The 22,734-nt window shown below is 45.3% G+C and overlaps 1 protein-coding gene across 2 annotated transcripts in view; it reads right to left on the reverse strand.

Moving 5' to 3' along the window:
* Positions 1 to 18,665, reverse strand: part of GALNT7 (polypeptide N-acetylgalactosaminyltransferase 7) — a 59,284-nt gene extending 40,619 nt beyond the window's left edge. For both annotated transcript variants that reach the window (XM_088533043.1, XM_088533044.1), the window contains exon 1: positions 18,520 to 18,665. In XM_088533043.1, the coding sequence (XP_088389169.1) occupies positions 18,520 to 18,648 (129 nt within the window). In that variant the 5' untranslated portion in view covers positions 18,649 to 18,665. The remainder of the gene's footprint in view (positions 1 to 18,519) is intronic.
* Positions 18,666 to 22,734: the final 4,069 nt, after the last annotated feature.

Below are 22,734 nucleotides of genomic sequence, written 5' to 3' on the forward strand. Positions count from 1 at the left end.
GATAAACAGTAATGTTCAGCAAAAAAAAAAAAAAAAAAGAAAAAAAAAACACCCATTCACTCTTTATATCCTCTGCAATAAGGAGGATCACTAGTATTTACACTCTGCTCCGTAGCCAGACAGGATCTGCTTAAGTTTTCCACAGATGTCAGGGGACTGCAGTCATTAGCATCTTTTCAGGGTACAGAAAAATAAAGCAGCAATAACTTTGAACCCCTGAATTGCCAGAACTAGTTGGGGCAAAACAACACTGGGAGTAAGACTAACCATTTTCTTCAGTCCTAGGGTTGACATTCCTGAGGTTTGAGAGCATTCCTCGGGAAACAGTCGTACGCCCAAACAGTGGCCACATAATAAGGAAGAGGAAACACTTGTCCGAATGCTCATCTGAGAGTTTGTCAGAATTCAGCATCCAAACGCTAAGTGACCCACATCAGTTTGAGAATCTCTGCATCACTCCTTGTAACAAAATTGCAAAAATAGCTTCTTGCTACCTAGCAAAGAGCTAAAAAACTAGGAATATTGCATTAGCATCCCAAATCATTGCTGCAGCAAGACCTCGGGAAGAGTAAAGCTCATTCTCTCAAGTTTCTTACTGTTTTAAGTGCTCCAAGAGCTTTCTGGACAAAAGATCAACTAGCTCTTCCTCTCTTTTCAGATTTTTGTGAAGGGATTGTCTATTTCTCCATAATTTCTTCAAAGGTTTAGCTAGGACAGTGGCTCCAAGCTACTGCCTGCACCCTGCCACCATCTCAATGCGACTGATTATAAGGGTGTAATTAAGCTCTGGAAGCTCCCAGGAACCAAACTGTAGGGAGACCTCCCACCCTTCCCTTTTTTGTGGTTTATCTGCAAATATAAAGGATGCTGCTATCTTCAGCTGAAGACCTGAAAATATGTCATGGAAATCTCCGCTTAACCTCTTGCTCTAAGTGAAAATGACTGTACTCTTAAGAGTACAAGACAAATACTCTTAGACTAACTTGTAGCTGAACCTGCTCTATTACCAAAGGTTGTATTGCAATCTCTGTGTTCTAGAAATGGGAAGACACTAGTAGCTTGTACAATTAAACAAAAGAAAAAAGAGACACTCCTCCAAGCAGCTCTCTAGGGCATCTGTGTGTCCCGGCCACGGATCTGTCCCCTGCTCCTCCACGCTCCTCTGAGCTCACCGTGCTCTTCTTGCCATCTAATAACTCCTTTTCTCCGAGGCGGCTCAACAATCCCGATCCCGGCCCACTCTTCCTAATGGAACACGACACAAATTGAGGAGAGACAAATACCCTGCGTCACATGAGATAAGTCACCCTAGGTTAAGCACTTAAGACTCCGGTCTAATCAACCGCCAGCTGAGCCAGAGACCAGGCTTTAACTCTGAGTCTGCCATCAGCTATTTTAAATGCCCACAACCTTCCTTCCTTTCCTGCATGACAGGAGGATTTGTAGATACTGCAGCCTACATTTTGTTATTAGCATGTATTTTACATTGGATTTCAACTGCAAACAGCACCAACCACAGTAATTCATTCTCAAACAGAGATTGCTGTGACTCAGATCTCAGAGCTAGCAAAAAACCCAACTGTTCAATATTTATCCTTACAGGTACCATACAGATTGCTGTTCACAGACGAGATGCCTTATATAAATCAAACAAAGTCAGTCAACTCGCCATATTTTGCAATTTTTAAGATATTATTGTCATTTAGTTGTTCAGAGCGGAAGCACCGTAAAATATCAGCCAAGTCCCATGAAAAGGCCGACGAGCCAAAATGCAGTTTCTGGTCTAGTCTCAAGACTCCCAAGGACCAAATCCCCATCACGCTTACTTCTGTTCTCAAAACAACTCTCCATTTGAAGTCTTGGGAAAAGTCAAACTGCATCTACCCACAGTAAGGTCAATATCCATTGCCCAAAACGTTAAACCTTTTCTGCTGTGCAGAAGCTCTACAGGAATTTTTTCTCCCCAGCTTTTCCACCTGGAGGTTGCTTTAGCTTCTTAACCCCTTGTGCCAGCTGCTGGTAAATGAGTGCAGCAGCTACTGCAAGGGATGCTTTTCTAAACAGAAAAGTGACTCTAAACTGCCTTCTGAGGACAGAGCCAACCCCAGAAAATTGTTTAAGCAGATGAAAGCTGTGGGAAGCCACCAAATGCTCAGAATTCTGGCTAGCTCTAATCAATATTATCATTGCTCATTTCTGTAAACATTTGTTGTTATGTATTTTGTTCAAGTGCAGCCTTATGTTCTCCTTTCAGTCTCTCTCAGAGTGCAGATAACACTTCCAGTTTTGTTTACAGTAGTTTGGTTAAGATGGTGCCATTGCTTACTCATACTTAAGGAGCAGAAGGTAGAGCGAAAAAAAATTTATCCAAATTTTTTTCTGGACAAAAACTGAGTATCAGCAAATACTCTTTTTAAAAAAAAAATCATTGCGCTTACTGCAGCAAATGCAAGATATTTTTTTTCCTCTCCCTTTCCTCCAAGCAATCAGGAGTTCTACATTTGCACACAGCAGGTTTGGAGTCGGCCTAAGCACCTGATGAGATTTCAAAAACTGTGCCGAATAGCTTACATCAGCATGGGTCTAGAAAACGCCAAAAGCTTCTAACAAAACAATGACAACTTCATCCTTCACCAACTTGTACACAAGGGCTTTGGGCTTTCCTCTATCTTCCTATAAGCTTTTCCTGCTGGAGTTTGCTAATAAAACGTTCTTGTCACTATATTTCAGCATTAGATGAAGCTGGTGGCCTTTCCAGTTGAGTCACTGCTCCTTCCACGTTTTGCCTTACTTGAGGAATCTCCTTCATTATATGCTCGTGTTTCAGCAAGATTTTATAACTAGAACTCATTTATTCATATGGACATTATAGGTGTTTGAGGACTTCTAGGGCTGCCTTTGTCCAGCTTCCTTTGCTTCCTCTAAAGGGGGAAAGGTTTTTCATTTAACTAAGACCAAGTCCCTCCTAGATATGCTCCCTGTACACTAAAGAAAGATGTAGCTTTTTCTTTTGGACTTTTATGAAACAAAATTTAAATTATCAAATTTTAAGCTTGACAGATAAACTAGTAAAAGCAAGGAGATGCTCTGAATTTAAAAGTAAGACACCAAAGAAAGGGTTGCCGTTTATAACCCGTAACTTTGCTGCTGAAAATATCCAACTTAGACTACTTCTCCCTCCAAAGGCAAAATGCCTCAGAAAGAAACAAAACCGGCTATAAATCCTCACACCCTAAGCAGCTGCGGACGGCTTCTCCGGCCCTCCAGGCCTCAGTTATGACACACAGCGCTAGTTAAAGCCAGTGGAGAAAGACCGTGGAACTTCATCCTTATTTCTCAATCATCTGAGACGGATGGATATTTAAAAATCATGCATCTGTTTTATATACTTCAGCGACTAAATGGCATTTGCAGTATAATAAATCCATTGCCGATGGACGTGCTTGATCAAGGAATGTAGGTTTTTACTGTGTTTTGTGCTTCGATTTCTTTAAACCACATACATCAATCTTGTTTCATACTTCTTGCTATTAAAAACAAACAGCATGATTAGATTTTCATTTATCTTGAAACACCATTAGCATTCTCAGGCTCAGCCTATTCCTGCACGGTTTTTTAAGCTCCATTTCTAAAACTGCATTTCACAACTCGATAAGCCTTACCACTTTTCTCACAAATATCTCAAAGAAATAACCAGCCAAACCCAAAAGCCGCTTTGCATGCAAGTTACACATGCAGAAGAAAACCCACTTCTCTAAATTTAATCTGGACTCTGAACAGATACGAGGGAGTCGCTGGAGCATTTACGCAATTACCTTATGTGCTGACTCACGACGAGTGAGGGGAAATCACTTCTACATGCAGTTGTGTTCTGTCCATCTTGTCCTGACCCTTAATCCCTGCTTCTTTTCTGCATAGGATATTAAAGAAAATGTGCGCCATATCTGCCAATAAAGTAATATTCTGTCAAATTGCTGAGGTAAGTTGTTATCTGTCCTCACTACTTCTCAAAATAAGGAAAGCAAAAGTCATACACGCATTTGAAGCACAGGAAGAGAAAAAGTGGGCTCTGAAACAATACTAAATCTGTATAAGAAAAACCTGAATACAAGTTTTAAAAAACGTACGACTCTTCCCGTGATGAATGCAACCACAGAGATCACTTGTTTTGCCGTGAAGTGTAAGAGACGAATGTCAAAACCTATTTACTACGTGTGCTCTTGCAGCCAGTGGACCGGTATCATGTGTGGCCCCACACAGCGACTGCATCTTTCAGGCAGTCGGGAAGAGCACCACGCTACAGCCCACGCGCGGCCTCGAAGGCTGCAGTAATTTACAAGTTACATCACCGAGTTCAAGCGGGTTCTCGGCCGCTCCGTCCTCACGGCCTCGCGTGCCCCTCTGAGCACTGCATGCAATAAGGTTTTGCTTTGGCCGCAGAAGCCCCCGCTTTCCTTTTCAGTCTAGCAAGCGGGGTAACCCTATGTGCTGAATTTGGGAAACCCGCTTACCCCAACGCTTACTTCATTAGTGGCCACTGCGCCAGGATGGTGCAGGCGACCTGAGGCCGTGCGAGACCAGCGCTCCCGGCACTGCTCCAGGAGCGGGTTTGGAAACCTGCCCCCTGCTACTCAGCTCCTCATGCAGCACCATGCGCCAGCCCCAGCCCCAAGCACTTCCCCAGCAAACCATGGCACGACCATCGCCTTCCCTTGCACGGCAGCAAGCACCAGCAGGGCCCGGGTCCCACTGCAGCAGCAGTAGCTGCACTACGACCCTCCTCGTAATGAAAAAACCACCACCATATTAAAAAAAAAAAAAAAAAAAAAAAAAAAAAAAAAAAAACCTATATTTGGTAGTTAAATTCTTGTGCTTTTAAGTGATGAGAATTTCACCTAGTGTCATGAGCTTTTCCTAGCCCCCTTTTTTTTTTGAAGAGGAAATTAATATAAAACTAAGCATTAATACTGCTTGTTGGAATCTCTTACATTTAAATGGATATTTAGATAGATTACAGTAATGCCCTACTGGTTAAATCATCCCGCATGCAGAAGATGAGCAGACACGCATGGGTTTCCTTCTGCCTTGCAATGCATGGAGGTCAGTGCTCATGCCAGGCAGTCTGGCTGCCTGATGACACACAGCCATCAAAACTGCAAAAACAGCTACGTGCATTACGCTTCGTAACCTTTTCCAAGTTTACTGCAGAGAAGCAGTTCTGTTATGAACTCAGAACTCATCAACTTTGCGATTCAAGCTCTTGACATAAGTAACCAAAATGGAATTTCGGTTAAAATCCCATAGTCCAACACCACTGCAAGCCTTTCCTCAGGTCACTGCTGCAGATCAAGGCGTAAAGACCAGGCACGTAGGCGCCCAGCTACGGAGGAAGAGGCGACTGCAGCCTTCGCCTGTTACACCAAACACACAGAAGATATTTGTGGAGCACAGCTCTGATATATCCCGCGCATTAAGTAGGGGTTTATAAGAAAGCACAATTTGACCTCAATCAAAAACGTCACCAGCTAGTCTTGCACTTAAGGTTTTGTTTGTTTGTTTGGGGAAAAAAAAAAAAAGAGACTGTTTTTAACAAAACAGTCAGAAATGGCATTTCACAAGCTATTCACAGTCCCTAAGAAACATTCTGTTCTAACAGAGCAAAACCTGGCCAGCAAGCAGGAACAGAAGAGTCACTCAGAGCGTTTACACTCATGCCTGGCCTGGAACGGGCAGCGCCTCCCATGGGGGAGAACTGCAGAAGAAGATGTCACTGTTTGGATCTGTAGCATGAAAGGGAAAGATGCACAAGGCATCAAATACCAAAGGAGGAGAAGCTGAAGGAAGTACCCTAACAAAACAGTAAACGATATATACTTTTTTAATATATACTTTTTTACTTCAGCAAAGTCAGGAAAAGAAAAACAACAACAACCACCACCACCCCACTCTCACAGAATATATTCTAATCTCAAACACTAAAGAAAAAAAAAGAGGAAATAATCACTGTTTTTCTAACATTTCACTTACTTGCAAAACTTATGTTGAAGACAAGGAAAAACAATATAGAATGATGTTTTCTGCCACTCACCGACCACCTTTTGGAAAAGGTGTCATATTTAAGAGTTCTTACATACCTCAGCACAATACAGAGAATTCATTTTTAAACAAAAAGCCAAGTGTCATGCACTAGTTACCCCAATACAGTACTTGATCATATCATCCAGGCTTGGACAAATTGCCTTAAGTAATTAAGATAAAAATAAGGAAGTTAAATGACTAACTCACCAAACCATTTCAATACTTAAAAAAACATTCCTAAATTGTTAACCTGCAGTTTACCAATTTTAAGGTTTTAAGGCTGAAACCAAACTAAAGATATCAGACACCAGAATGAGGAGATTCCCATGTACTCACAAAACTGCTGGGGTCAGCAATAGTTACTACCGCTGACTCACACAGTAATAGAGATGACTTGATTCTCCTCCAGCTCCTGCTCAAGTGGGGGCGACCTCACAGCTACCACAGCAGGTTGCTCCAGGCCTTGCTCTGCTGCCCTCCAAGTACCTCCATGCATGGAGGATCTACCTGTTCCCATTCTTTACTGTCCTCAGGAGAAGCAATTTTTCTTTATATCCAAGCATTATTTCCCTTGCTAGGCGAAGGCCACAGTTCCAGGAGCGCAGCGTTTTAGCTGGACATCTCCGAGGAGCTTGGCTCCATATTCTTTATGGCAGCTCTGGGAACTACAGCTCCATACTGTACATACGGCTCAGCTTCTGCTACACGGACATGCCCGGGAGAGGAAACACCAGACCCGACACAAGGAAAAGCTTTCACCAAGAGGATGGTCAAACAGTGCAACAAGTAGCTCGGGGAGGTCATATGGTTTCCATCCTTGCAGGTTTTTAAGACTCGGCTGGACCAAGACCTGAGCGACCTGGCCAAACCTCAGAGCAGACCCTGCTTGGAGCAGGGGTTTGGACCTTCTGAGGTACCTTCCCGTTTGAATTACATAGGATCCTATTTCACAGGATCACAGAAATAATAGCGGAGATAGCCTGACTTTACCACCGGATTTTCTCTCTTTTTAAATTCAGTCTAGATTTTTAAAAAGAGCTTTGTAAAAAAAAAAAAAAAAAAGTGCTATTGCCACACACTTTCCTTTCTTAACTTCAACAGAACAGGAAGAGCAGAAACTATTCTTTAGTGAAGAGTAGGTAAAAGCCACAAGCAATAAAAGTTGTTCTAGACTTAAGGTCTTGGATGGCTTCCTTCCATCTAGGGTAGCATTTCCAGTGCAATAATTCCTGATAGCATGACAAGGTATAGTTATGTAAAAAGTCATATATATATATATATATATAAGAAAATTCTGTCTACATCCCCTATTGAGTAAAGGTACTCAGACTCGACTCACCTGCTTTATCTGACAAGCAAAGTTTGGGAAGACTCCTGAATGTCAATACAGTGATGCATTACATGATATTTATCTCCTCAAGATTGCAGATACACAGATGAAGCACAACCTGGAGGTTCCATTTTTCAACTCTGCTGCACAGTGTGTGAGCCATGGAATACCAGAAACACAAACTGCAGGATTAACAAGTGAATGTGTGTGTGTGCTGGGGCAGGGAATGGACTTCCTACCAAAAAGTTGTTGAGGTTCAGTGTTAAACAGGCTATAGATCTCTGACAACATATAGAGCTTAACAACTGCCATTTGTAAAAGCGAGGTGAGTAACAAAGTCAACTGCGTGCATCAACATTTAACTAGTTCAGCTTTAAGACACTGACTCCGTAACTGAAACTTTAGTTTTCTCATTAGGAAAACTGCGCTTTGAAAGTCTCCCTACTTTTCAGTAAATATATCAGTCTTTCTCTGGGGTTAGCAAATCTCATGTTAGGAAAGTAGAGAAAGGAAGAAGATAAAATACAATTCCTCCAGATCCTTTGAAGTCTTCTCACTGATGAGCATTTTAGAGCTTCAGTCAGTTAAGATATGAAAAATTCATCTTTTTAAAGTATAGCCCTAATAAGCATAATAGATTCTGCTTGCAACATTGCACCTTTGCTAACATAAAAAGTACATTAAGGTGGTTAGATAAACCAAATCAGAGAAAACAATCCTGTCAGCTTCTTTGAAATCAGCAGCTGCGAGCCATGCTCTACGATCAGGCTTGCTAGGCATAACCTGCAACCTGTATTTTGAGAAGCTACTGGTACAGACTGAATTATTGCAAATACTCCAAGCATTAAAAAACCTGAAAAGTCACCTCTCCTCTGCAGCTGAGCTACCTGGCTAAGTCTGTCAGTGAGAGCTTGGTGCTTACCATTTGAAGCTGTAAAGACTTCCTTAGCTTTAAACTTGAGCTATCAGGTTTAAAAAGAAACAGTTCTTTCTCCTAAATCCGATAAAAACCTTAACAGGTTTGTCAGAGCACTAACAGATATACTGCCCTCACTATTCCAGAGAATAAACTCAGGATAAGTAATTTTCTTGAGTTTATTCATACTGCCTAATATCTTTTTGTTCTGCAATGTGTTGAAGAATATGAGGCTATGCTGAAGGCTGTCAGAATAAGCCTAGTTAACTCCCTCAATTCCCATGAAGAACCAACAAGAAGAAAAAAATCACTAGGGGAAAAGAGAAAAAAAGGCTAAATGAGGTAGCTGGGGATGAAACTGGCAGGGTAAAGATCAATATGCTCCACTACACGAGCATGGACTTGTGCTGACTGCAGTCAACGAGCAACATGGAGCTTCCCCTTGAGGATCCAACCATACCTTAGTCATCACTGATACGAGCAGACAGGGCTGATAAAATAGAGGGTTTTTCATTTGTTTGCTTTTGTTTTTTTAAAGATTTTACATCTTTCTGCAAATACAACGTTCTGCTACGACCTGTAACTTGCATGTCCCCGTGGTTGAGCTGCGGAGCTGCTCGGCGTGCAGTGACTAAGCGCCTCCGATGGGATCCACATTCCAGCACATCCTGCCGGGACAAGCACATCCCAGGGAGGCACCACAAGCATCAGGCGGCTGGGAAGCAGAGCAAGGGGACATAGGACAGATGAAGTGTGCTCAAGGACAGGAAATTTCAAAGAATTCTAATTATTATAAAGTAGGCCAACCCCCAGGACATATCCATTTCATCCAGAAAAATTAATCCAGTCTGCTCCCTGCCATCCTCCTTTCCCAAGGCCCCTCAGGCATACACAAAGATTAAAGGCTACATGAACTATTCTGGCAGTCTGCTCCCTTTTATCAGAACAGCTTGACAACTCCCCTGTCATCACAAGTCTTGGTGGAAGATAATAACAGGAGCAAAATTTGGAAACCTACCTGAGAGGTTTGAGTGACTGTTCATGGAAAAGGCATCTGCCCTCTAATACGGTGACTCCATATCTTACAGAAATTTCTCATCCTTGACATAAGAGTTTCTGTGGTAATGACAGTTTGGATTCCCACCCACTGCTCCAAGATGAGTTACCTAAGGACTTGAAGGTCTCACAATTTGCCTTTCGAACCAAAAGGCTGATACAATTCTGTGGAGTGGTCCCTTCACACAGATGACTTGAGCACAAGTGTCCTCTACACCTCTGCAGGCAACAAGGAGGACCTCAAATTTGTGAGGCGAGGGCTGGACAACAACATCTTCCTTGCAGGTGCCTATGGGTGCCTACAGATCCTTGCAGGGGCAGATGGAAAGACTTTCAGGTGCCAGAGCAGATTGAAAACACTCTTCAAATCCTCCTAAGGGAAACAGGCCTACTGTGAACTTGGGATATCCCAAATTTAAACTACAGTAAACTTTTTGACCCCATTTTCTGCCCTATGAGGAGAGGCTGAGGGAGCTGGGCCTGTTCAGCCTGGAGAAGAGAAGGCTGAGAGGGGACCTGAGCAGTGTCTAGAAGTACCTCAAGGGAGGGAGTGAGGAGGATGGTGCTGGTCTCTTCAGTGGTAGCCACTGACAGAACTAGAGGTAATGGCTACAAACTGAAGCATCAAAAGTTCCACAGGAACTTAAGGAAAAATTTCTTAACCATGAGGGTGCCAGAGCCCTGGAACAGGCTGCCCAGAGAGGTTGTGGAGTCTCCTTCTCTGGAGATCTTCAAACCCGCCTGGACGCAGTCCTGTGCCACGTGCTCTAGGTGACCCTGCGTGTGCAGGGGGTTGGACTAGATGATCTCTAGAGGTCCCTTCCAACCCTAAGCATTCTATGATTCTATGATTTTGACAGCAAAAAATTATCCCAGCCTTGATTCTAAGAGCTTTGAGAAGCACCTGTGCTTCTCAAAGGTGTTTTACAAGTTAGTGAGGAGCTCATGGCCAGATCTTTATACCCCAGTGTCAAGGCAACACCTCTCAGATTTCCTCAGCCCTATCTTGCTGTGATAATTTTCTAACTAAAAAAAATACAGGTCTGCAACACAACTATAATTTTGGAAATCAGAGAGGGAGTCTTCTGCTCTTAGATATCTACATCACACAAACACAGCCCAGTAATTAATCTGCAGTCTTACTTCAGAGGCCCCAGGCTAGAATACTTGCACAGAAAGTACTCGAGATCACTTTATACCCTGAATAAATCTGGGCCACACATCCAGAGAAAGAGCAGCATTTGGAGTTCATGGTCTCCAAGCAGTGATAAAAGATGCATTAAGAGATACTCACTCATCAAAAGCGGCTGATGCACAGGAAATCCACACACCGTCCTCTTGGACCTCAGGACTGCTGACTAAAACCTCTCTGATCACAAGGAGGTCACTGCCTACATGCCCACGACCAGAATACATTTGCAGACAGACACTAAAAGGAGATATTTCATAAAAAGAAGCTGAGAAAAAACAGCTCCCACCACTCTCCACCTGTGCAGATTAATGAGACACTGTTATTTTTCAGCTAATCACAAGGGAAGCTCTTGACCCTGCCCAAGAGGAAGATGCTTCACAGCATCCCAAGTGCAGAGGGGGATAAAAGGGGAAAGTCTGGAAGAGAGAGGGGGGAGGCACCTCACAGCTGCTGCTTAAATCTGCTCAGAGACTTGGAGGGTGTGAATAGCAGCGCGGGAGACGGCTCAGCAGGAACGGGGCCGAGCAAGGCACGCGATACCCGTGTCGCCAACGCGCTGCCCTGAGCGGGGCTCTGCAAGGCCTCGCCTAAGCAAACCACGGCCCAAGGCTAAAGCGCACCCAGCAGAACAGATTCTTTTTCCTGAGATGAGAAGGAAATCTCATTTCAGTACTGCCATTCCCAGGGACCCTTCACAAAGGGAAGGAGCATCCATGACATCATCGCCACCCCAGACACTTAAGTCTGGCTTTAACTATTTTTAAAATGTTATTGTGGTTAGTGCATTTTCGACAACTAACATAGTCAATTAACATAAAGCAAAACGAACTGCTTTTTCTTTTTACTTGAGCAGAAGTCTTATCAACTACCTCAAAAAAAAGTTTAAATACCTGAAATCCATAAAAACAGAAATTGAGAAATAAAATGTGAGTCACACTAAACTGCATCCCTACTGAAATGCTACCATCCTTTTAGGCTTCCTAATAAGGGAAACCTGGAAATCTTTTACTGTAGGTTAAAGTAGCTCAGAATGCTCAGATATGAAAACAGTGTATATAGTTTCATTAAAATGTTGCATTTATTCTAAGGCATATTATTTAAAATAACGTTTTCTGCCTTAGTAAAAAAAAAATCAACTGTATTAATTCAGATCAGAGTAGTTTTTGCTAAGCTATTTTCACTGTCAGTTTTTTTTTTTTTTAAGGCAGCAAAATAAGAAAGAAACTTCGTGGGCAGAGCACCATCTGCTTATGCTTTCATCAACAGCTATATTTTGAGACCTTCAACTGTAAAGAAAGTTTTCCAAATGAAAACAGCCTATAAAGGGGCAGGCTGCTTTTACCTTCATTTTTACCTTTTTATAACTCTAGTATTTCTCCCACTGCTCAGGCTGCTACCAGACATCAGGGCCGACTGACAGCACCTGTAACCTTGTCCTACAGCCAAACCAAAGGACGATCGACTGTAGCTTGGGAAAGCCAGAGCAGCCCTAAAAACACCGGAGCCAGGGACGAGAGCGACAGGTTCAAGAACACAGAACGGTCGAGGTTGGAAGGGACCTCTAGAGATCACCTCATCCAACCCCCCTGCTCCAGCAGGGACACCTAGAAGAGGTGCTATGAGAGCAGGATGAGATACAGACCTTCCTACAGCAACAGGAATTGGTGCATTGTAGTGAGAAAGGAGTATTTTGTTCTGCAGGTTGCACGAAGGGAAACTCGTGCAGGGAGCAGGGGAAGGCCTACAAGATGATGCAAGGTGCCTTCTAGCCAGAGGCAACGCATGTTGGAAAATGAAAGCAATGAAAGCAGCAGCTGGGGAGGGATCCTAATAGCTTCCCTTCCTCAGCAGCGAGGCAAAACAAACCTCAGCTTCTTCCTCAGGTATTCCTGTTTAATAGGATCCTTTTTCAGGCATCACCTCCTCACTACAAAAAGAGGGTTTTCTGGATTGTTTTGTACATATGAAGGATACATGCAGCCAGATGGGAACAATGTTTTATTCCCATGTGGGAAATGATCGGGTTTTCTGGAAACAGGAATCCTATAAAATGCACCCCTAGAAAAGCATCAACTTGTTTCAAGACCAAAACGCATTAAGCAAAGAATCTGTTCTTTAAAATTTTCAACTTACCAAATCCAGTGAGATACAGAACAAACTAGCCATCATTTTAGAACTTTTTAACCCCAAATAAAATGAAGACCATTACAAAGTCTACTTAAAAACAATGGTGGAACCTCCACTTCTCGACACACTGCCCAGTGATTAACAAAATAGGCCAGCTCTACTAAAGCACACGTGTTCCCAGCGCCCTCCTTCAGAGCAAGGCTGCAATTTACTGATGAATCCCAATGAACAAGCCCGCTATAAAGCGCAAGCTTAACCTTTGGTTTAAATTTAACAAAACAAAACCACACACCACAACCATATGAAGAGCTTATAATTCTTTTATAATTCTTTCCTAAAAACCTACATTATCCAGAAACATAAAAAAGGCAGCCTCTCACTTGGAGCACTTAGTCACAGGGGGAAATCCACTCACCAAAACAGCCTCTAAATCCAGCCCACCTCCTCTCCGCTGCAGATTCCAGCAAGATAAACTCCCTTTAATTCATAAAAAGCCTAAAGAAAACAAATGGAGGAGGCAGCCTTTTAAACAGCACGCTTCTATATTTAAACTAATCGTTCACAGCAGACGTTTGTTTTCCATACTTACGGAGGAAATCTAGTAATTAAGTGCAACTGTTACCAGACTTGGGATCTTTTTTGGCGACTAGACGGCCCACTTGCTGCAAGCAGCATCTTCCCAGCCCCCCCTTCACAAGGTAGAAGTCAAACCTATTAACGCAACAGCTTATCCTGCCCTATTTCCACTCGGCAGTCTCCCGTAATGCTGATTTAATATCTCACAAAAATAGGACGAAGCTGCTGTCATTTTTCATCAGGGATCGGCGGCTCCACGCGAGCGCGCCGGGGAAGGCGCACGCAGCTCGGCCACGCGCAGAGCCCTGCGCGACGGCCACGATTCGCCCGGGGCCGCCTCCACCCACCCTACTGACCTGCATGGGCTTCTTGCATAATAAAAAAATTACTAGCTACAGCTAGGCACAGCTGGCATCCCTTAATTCCTCTTTTTTTCCTTCCCCTTTCTCATTTTTAAAAGTATTGATTTCCATTGGATGCTCCTTTGAAAGGCCACTATAGTCTGCCAGCACAAACAACCGTTTCCGGGTTTGTTTTTAGCAAATAATTACCCAACGAACCTGTCGCGTAGATTCCTTCCTATTCCCACTATCTTATCCGCAGTTTCTTTAGAGGGCGTGCCGGCAGTACGCTAGTGTTACCTGTGTGCATTTGTATTTCATCACAAAACAAACAGATTTTTTTTTTTCCCCCGCATGAACCTAGCTAAGAGCAGAGCTGCTGTTTCCCCTGTGCTGCGGGTCCTGCTAATAGTTCCTTGAAAGATCCAAGGCTCATTCTCCAGCAATGGGACTCTTAAAAAGCATGTGCCAGCCTTAACTTAAGGCCTTCAGTTTTTCTGTCTTTTACACGACTCACAAAAGGCAATCCCGAGGACCAGAACAGGATAACGTAATGTTTTCTGTGCACACAAAAAGTGCTGCGAAGCCTCTCTCTGCAGAAAAAGCAGCAGTAGAAATTCATGCAGTTAGCAGTCCCAAGATATTAATGAGTTATTTACCCAACTTCTCATAATGGGTCCCCAAAACAAGTAAAAAAAAGTTTGAGAAAAGTTTACTAACAATTATAAGTACATACACAGACTGTAAACATATATATGTACACGGACATAAATTGAAGAATTAGGTAGATTTTTTTCATTTCCGCATATATTTCAGAAAACCACTTGGTGGTCATCTACTGCATGGCATAACTGAAGCATTTATCAAAAACCCTTGACGTGTTAGAAAGGGAGTATTTCATACTCTCTCAAGGACGACCGACTTTTACAAGCTTTTCCCAAGTCAATTTAGATGAAAGCAAACATTAAAAAAAAAAAAAAAAAACCCACATAATAGGGACTTAAAATATTTCAGCTACTGCCATCACTAGCAGCACTAGAGATCACTGCAATAAACAGCAAGGGGAAAGAGCCTCCCCTGAGGTCAGGCTCAGGCGACTCTTGCTTTCTCCCTTGCCATCACATTCCCTGCTATTCCTCGGGAGAAAGGAGAGACTCCTGCATGGATTTAAACCACGGCAACACTTGGAGCTCTGCCTGCCAGCCAAGGGTACAGGATATTAGCAGCTCTCACATCCAAGGGTTGTGACAAAACTCAGGAGAAGCTTCACGCTGCTTTTGTTTCTCTCTCTCTGCTCCATGCTGCAAATCCTCTGCTTTCTAGTGGGCAGCAAGAGGACGGGGAATGTAGTCGAGTTATTTATACTCACATCCCCCCCAAAAAAACCCTGCTTACACTGGGAACTCAGTCTTTAAAACAAAATGTGAGAACAGTTGATAAACAATCCATAGCCAAGAGCCCAGATCCTCATCCTAGCAAATGCAAAGCCTTAAGCGCACGTCAAGGTACACTAAGAGCAGCCCATCAGGGGCTCGAACGTGGTGGCCATGGGTCAGCACAACTATAAACACGTTAACACTTCGACCCTACCACATCGGCTTCCCAAATATGAGGCTGTGGAGCACACACTGAGCTCGTGGGAGGCCTTCCCAACTGCACGAGAAAAGAGCTGGAATGGGGAAACCACCCCCAAGCCCCTGCAGGATCCACCGCCACATTTCTGGCTTAGGCCCAGTTAGCCACACATGTCCATCAAGTCTTTATGAGCTTCCTGAGCCGCAGGAGATGGGATATACAACGTGCTGGCCCTTCCTTCCTGCTTTGTGTCACAGGGAAAAGTGAACAGGATCGTTCCTCCTACCTTTCCCTAATGCTCCAGTGAAAACACAGACCAAGGGAGACGTGAGAGCGCCGACCACGCTCCTGTCACGCTGTGGCACGGTCACAGCACGGCCGTGGGGAGGAAAAACAACACCCCCAACTGCCATCCCCTTGCAGCTGCAGCACCTCCTCCAAAACCACCAGCCCTGGATCACACCGAGCTCCCAGCAAACACGTGAAACACCTTACACTGCACCCACAAAAACCACGTAACCATCAACGCGTCTGAATGCCCACAAAAGCCTTGGGCCTGCTTGCCATTGCTATCAGATAGGGGATGCCCTGTCTTGCACAGAGGCAAAAACACTTTTTAAAGACTCAGGCAGCTGAGGTGGAACTAGTAAATAATACATTAAGAGCCTATTTGTTTTAGGCTGGAAGCTAAGAGTTTTACAGAATGAGGATTACCTCATTCTTTCTGGATATTCTTGTTACTGCCATGAAATAAATACTCACCTCTACTGGATCCTGCTACCACTTTTCCCCTCAAACAGCATTTTGCAGAAACAGAGTTCTGCAAGGCTAGTTGCCTGGAAAAATGTATTGTTTCCCCAGTTCTGGCTGTACCTGCAGTAACAAGGAGTGCATGTGTGGCAGCCTTCTAGCAGAGAGCAACACGCAGCAGTTACCTCGAGCTTGCTTTATTACTGCCCTACTGCCTTTGTGTTCCCTTCCTAGAGCAGCACTCCCCCACTTTCACGTTTCCTTTGGAAACCCTCTGCACCTTAATCACCTTCCTTCTCCAAAAAAGATCTCTGAAATCTTTTAAGATGCGGCAGCAGAAATTCAATACACTATTTGAAGAGAGAATGTACCTCCCTTTAAAAGCGCAGCTACAACACTGCAACAGCTCTCCATGACCATTATCATCTCCATCCCATTCTCATCTGCTGCTGTAAGCAGGGAAAGATTTAAGCTCCTGAAGATTAAAAAAAATAAAAATAAAACTACAGCTCACCTCTGTTCCTCCAACTCTCGGGTGTTATTAAAATTCTCCTCTCAGTTGCACCAGGCTTATGGTGCAGAAAGGGCAAGCGCACTGCTTACAGCTGGCTATAAAAACTTAAATCCTATGTTAAGTCCGTAGCTCAAAAAAAAAAAATTTGTATTTTTGATTGCATCTTTCTGCAAAGAAAGAAGGAGGACGCTGTACAGGAAGCAGAATTATTCTGTATCTTTAAAAAACTTATTAGCAGCAGCACAAATAAACCAGAGTGCATTTCAGAGGAGCAATCACTATTCAACTCCTAGGTGCAATACCAAGAAGCTGCATCGACACACAGCCTCCTGGCCCTGGATCCGTCCCCAGGTGTTGCACGGAGCATTCCTGGACACACAGCCCACCGGAGGTGGTTGGAGGGACCCGATGCAGCAGCACGCAGCACACGCAGCCCCGCGTGCTCCCGGGGGACGCCAGCTCTCCGGAAAGGCGCCCGGGTGCTGCCGTGGGAAGCGCGCTCGCTGCTCGTGCGCTGCTGCTCGGCTCATCCTCATCACCGGAAAGCTTCTGTGAGTTCAGCATTCTGAACCAAAACAAGGTTTCAGCATTAACAGCACCCCTTCTCAGGGAAAAAGACATTTTTTACTCTTCTGTAGTTCTCAATGACATGTAAACAGCTGATCTGGTTAGTGACACATATATTCTGTTTAGATCTCATCTCCAGCTGTCTTTACTTACATGTAAGTATATACTTATATATGTGCATTATACTTGGTCCTAATAAAGACTGAATCCTTTCTTTAAGTGACTGTCATAGAGATTTCCACTTCCCGTCAAGACACAGGTAACAAGGACATAACGCTTCCTTATCAGAGATTAGATCCTTTAAAGCCTTCCTACCAGCCGACAGCCACATACACCAGCTGCAATCACTTCCAAATTAGGACCCGGACACAAATGGATGTCAATATAAGGTTTCAACCCCAAAGCACCAGCGCGATAACCTCAGGGCTGGCGTGGAAGGGCAGCGCCATTCACTAGGGCACTTAATGGATTAACGGGTTACAGCAAACACAGCACAGGCCTGGGACACTTCTCTGCCGTTGTGCCCCAGGGCTGCCACCTAACCATGGGCACTGCGCTGCAGACAACGTCCCCTTCACTCGGCCTTCCTCAGAGCACGTCGGCTTCTGGGCCTGTTACTGTGCCTAAGCGTGAAAAAAAAAAATATTAAGCTGTTTTGGATGACAAATGTCTATTTTTTGACATTGCTCAGGAGGGAAAGTAAAGCAGCAAAGCAAATCGAGCTCCTGGTGAACTCTGTGCACACGCAGGAGAGCACCTCGTGCCTACACGGTGGGGACGCCAGGACTTCCCAAATGGCAGGGGGCCAGAGGGGCTGCTACAGCCTACGGTCCTGGAGCAACCACCGAGCCGGGGCGGACGCGGCAGCCCCAGAAGACGGAGCATCTCCTGAAGGCGCCGGACTCGCTCCGGGTCTGCAGAGCGGGCAGCTAACGCACACTGACGGGGAGCCCCCGCAGAGGACCCGCACCAGAACTGAGCATTTCTCCCACAGCGATCACAAAATGCCATGATTTTTTTTCCTTATGATTATTTTAACCTCGACCAGCCTCACTTTCAGAGGCCCCCTCAGCCTCTGCGGGCTGGGAGCTCTGGGGGCCAGGCCGGCGCTTCCCCTCCATCCCACGCTCCGAGGGGATCCCGGGGGACAACGCCGTGCCAGGCCCCGGTGCCCCGCAACCTCCCCGCGCACTCGCGCGAGCGGCAGCTCCGCAAACAGCCCCGAAACGCGTTTCCCCACGCGGGCCCCGCGACGCCGGGCAGGGAATATCCGGGCCCGTTTGGAGCCCCCGGGAGAGGAGCCGCTCCGGGGGCGCTTGCGAGGCTGACACCGGTGTCACGGCCGCGGCGGGGAGGCGCCGAAAACGGCGGGGAACCGGCAAACGAGGCGGCAGCCCCGGGCCGAAGCCGTCCCGGGGGCGCCGCGGCGGCCGGGCCCGTCCCCGCGCCCCCCGGCCGGGCCTGCGGGCGCCGCAGGCCGCGTCCCCGCGCACTCACCCGCACGCCGGGCGGCGCGGGCGGCTCCTCCTCGGCGCGGGGCGACAGCGACGACCAGAGCAGCAGCAGCCCCAGGAAGCCGCCGGCCAGCAGCCCGGCGCGCAGCAGGAAGCCCAGCTTGAGGCGCATCCTCCCGAGCGAGCGAGCGGCCGCCGCGCCGCTTCCGCCGCCCCCCGCGCCAAGTTTTCCTTTTTTTTTCCTTGTTTTTTTCCTTGTTTTTTTCCCCCCTCCCGCTCCTCCGGCGGCGGCGGCCGCCCGCACACCGAGGCGATGCGGAGCAGGAAGTCGCGGCGGCGGGAGCCGCGTTTCCACGTGGCCGCCTTATAGCGGGGGCCGGGCGCGGGGGCGGCTCCCGCGCCGCCTGCCGTGGGGCGCAGCGCCCTCCCGCGTGGGGCCGGCGCCCCCGCTGCCCCCCGAGGGAATGCGGGAGCAAAAGGGCGGGTTTTTTGGGTCCTGCGTGGGGTTCAACATCCCTAAAGCCAAGGGTTTGGGCTGCTGCTTTCCCAAGGGCGGCAGATTAAGGGGGAGGTTGCGGAGGTGTTTGCTTTGCATGTGTTTTGTGACTACTTTTCTGCGGTAAAAGCCTGTGTCTTCATTTGATTGAGTCCAGAAAAGAGCAAGAAACAAAATAGCCCAAAGATCATACAAAATCCCCACAACACATCCATGCAAAACCAGCAGGTCCAGTGCAGCCGTCTGGCCTTCCTGGACCGCACACCTGCTCGCTTGGGCCTTTTTCAGTCCTTTCCCCTTTCCCACTCAGCCCCAGCGATGCTGAACGTGAACTTGGCAGGGCCGACACCACGGAAATAAATAGGATATCGCACCGCGAGCAGGACGGAGCTGGGAAGAACCGCGGACCAGGAGGCCTTTGCACGTACCTGGGCTGCCCAGCTCCACCGAGACCCAACAAACATCAACGAACCCCCCTGCTACCCCGCAGCTTAAAAACCTGCCTTTTCCCCCAAAGGAAAGGCTGGAAAGGTGGCGCCTGCTGGGAGGTAGTGTGGGCCAGCGGGCCAGGTGCCACCGAGGACACGCTTGTCCTTGCTTTGTGCTCCAAGGTAGGCAGCATCACCCGCATCTTTCCTGCATACAGGCGATGCAGTCTTGCTCCAGAAGTAAGAGGCCAATGTTGATCTTGGAAGCAATTTTTTTTTTCCCCATTTGCTTACGGTTCTGTCCTAGTGGAGGTATTTATCCTCATTAAGGACTGGCTGAGGTTTCAAACTGAAACTCTTGGTTTCTCCTACGCAGTGAAGTGTCTAAAAATATGTGCAGAACATATTTTCACTCTCACTGAATTTGCAATGGCTAAGGAAAAAAAAAATTAAGTGGGCTTTGGTTTGGTGCCAATGACATTCAAAAACAGTTTTCTAACGTCTTTTACGGCCTGGAAAAAAAAAGAATTAAATTGGAAACTTTCCCTCTCCTTCTCTTAATTGCAAAATACTGTATAAACCATAGTGCCTTAGCTCCCCAGACATCACCAAAACAAGAAACAATTCTGAGTGTTATTAGGGAATTAATCAACTCCTGCCAGACTGATGTTCTGTCATTCAAATGCTGCTGACAGACGGGCAACTGTCAAAATGTTTGCATCCGTATGTGGACATACCCACTGCTTGCTGCACTGAAATCCTACGTTCGCTCCCGCATATGTCTCCAAGTGACTATCAGATGGTATTTAAGTAATTACCAAGCACTGCTGCTCTTGAACTAGTGACCTGCGGTGACCGGGAGGTGAGGTATCCGATTACCAATCCCCTAAGCCATTCAGTTGCCTTATTGCTAAGGATTTGGGGGATGGTGTCTGGAGCAAGGTCAGGGGCAAGTGGGAAACCTTGCATTGGAGGCAGGTGGGCATTTGGATGTGCCTCCTCGCTGCTGCCCTGAGTATGTGCCCAGGATACTGGGCAAGGTCAGCCCCAGATGCACGTGAATGCCCTCTTGGAAAGCAAGTTCCCTTAAGCTTTAACAGCTCTCAGAACAAAAATTGCCTAGTGCGAAGTGTCACAACACCACAAGCTGCTGCAAAGGCTTCACTGTGCATAACCCCCCCATTTTGCTAACATGCATTAGTTTTTTCAGAGAGTTCATAGTTCTGCTTTGTAAAGTCTGCAACTCCAAGAACAACTTCCTGTTCTGAGAGCAACGAGCACAAAACGTATATACATATATATATATATATATTTTTTTTTCACGAACTTTCTTCTTTCTGTGCTCATGCTTCTTTGAAATTAGCAGTGGATTGCAGACTTCAAACAACTTCATTTAGAATTTTCTTGAATTAATCCCTAACATTTCAGCTAGGGCACTATTTCATTATATGACATACTCTCAGTTTGGTATGTAACAGCAAACCTAGTCATGCTTTAATAATAACAATTAAAAAAGATAGTGCTGGAAAATGCCAAATAGACAATAGATTGTTTCTATAAATGGCATAAACTGCCCACTTGTATTCAGGGTATCTGGTTTCATTTTAACACACCCTGTAAAGGGTACTGCTATGTTATTCTTGTGAATTATATATTCTACATTACCACAATACATTTGTTGGCATTACGATATAGCCCTTAAAGCGGGTTCCATCACAGGATCCCAAGCTTCTCTATGATCCATCCACGTGGAAATCTCCCAGCAACACAGGACATTACAGTAGCCCTGTGCTTTGGTCAGCCAGCTCCTGGCATTTGAACTGCCAAACCTGTGGCCAAACCTGACAAATTTACATATTGCTAGTTTGGATCTGAGGCAAAGTGGCCACCGAAACTTACGGAATATTTGCACAGAGCCTTAGCACTGCAGCAGGTTATCAGTGCTGCTGCTGCTGAGATCCAAGGGCTTTCCTGGGCAATGCAAGGGTTTTTTGGCTGCTTAGATTCAAGAACGCAGCAAGGGAGAGCACGTTTGGACAGGTCCACGCATGACACTGTCACAGGTATCGAGAGCTTTGAGGAGACTCAGGGTTAATGAGGCTTTTGCAGCTGGAATCATTCAGAAAGGCAGAGTTTGGCCTACATGGTGGTGGAGATAAAGATACATATCTTTAAGGATTTAAGATTTACATATATTTAACTTAAGGGTTGATAAGAAGGAACTGAATTGTAGGTTTTTAAGTTCTTAATTTCTATGATTGTTTTAAATGTGCTTTATTCAAATAAGTGGCTCTCAGTGATACCTAATACATGCTTCTGCAGCTTGCATTCAGGCTTCATCTTTACTGTTTCTTTTTTTTTTCCTTTTTTTTTCCTTTTTGTAGTCTTTGGTAAGGTTCTTGCTATTTATTCCTCTATGCCCTTTTTCAACACAGAGGTCTAGCAACGCATGTCCTACCAAAAGTGATGCTTCTGTATTTGCAGGGATGCTCTGGGCAGAGCGCAGCGCGCCTCGTGTGCTTGTCTGTCGCTTTTATGAAGAGCGTGTTATGATGTTCCCATCATTAAATATAGCCCCCGTACTCCTGTCACGTCCACTCAGTTTCCTGCAGTGTCACCGCGGGCTCCTCCTCGCCTGGTTTTGCCACCCCACAGCAGTGACCTCGTGATTTCGCGCTGCTCTATTCTCCCTGGCACACATAAAATCCTGCTGCTTCTTCCCGGTGAGTTTTCTGCCATGCAGTGCCGCTAATGACGGTATATGTGAATGATGTTGTATTATTACTACTGCTGCTAAAGAAATTTAATGTTTTCCAGGTTTGCAAGTCCTCTGAAAAATCCACGTTATGAGGATCACTGACAGTCCTTGAAAGAGGTAGATCTCATTAAGCTGAGAGATTGGATGGTCTCTTACCTGGCATTTCATTTAAATCAGAAGAGAGCTGGAATGATTCTAAGCATGAATTAGCCATTTTAAAAGCAAAAGCAATATATATATATTTTAAATGACATCTTTTTAGAAACTCTCACCAATATTTTGAGCCAGATTTAAGTATTATCAGACTGTTGATAGTCTAACAAGTATCTAAAGCTTGAGTGTTATTAGTTTAGTATCACTGATGCTATATTGGCTATAGATTTCCAATAACAGTTTGACTTTTTCTTTGAAATATATTCTATTACATTGTTGGAAATTAAACAAAGCGTAACCAAGTGGAAATACTGAACTATTCTAATGTAAAGCACTGCTGTAAAAATCTACCCAAGTAGATTATAAACCTGGTTTAGAAACTAACCCTGAAGTCATAAAACTTGGGTGACAGCACAGGGATAA

The sequence above is a fragment of the Tinamus guttatus genome, unplaced genomic scaffold, assembly GCF_059628265.1.
Source record: "Tinamus guttatus ecotype Peru unplaced genomic scaffold, ASM5962826v1 Tinamus_guttatus_pri_ptg000476l, whole genome shotgun sequence".
Classification (NCBI taxonomy): Eukaryota; Metazoa; Chordata; class Aves; order Tinamiformes; family Tinamidae; genus Tinamus; species Tinamus guttatus.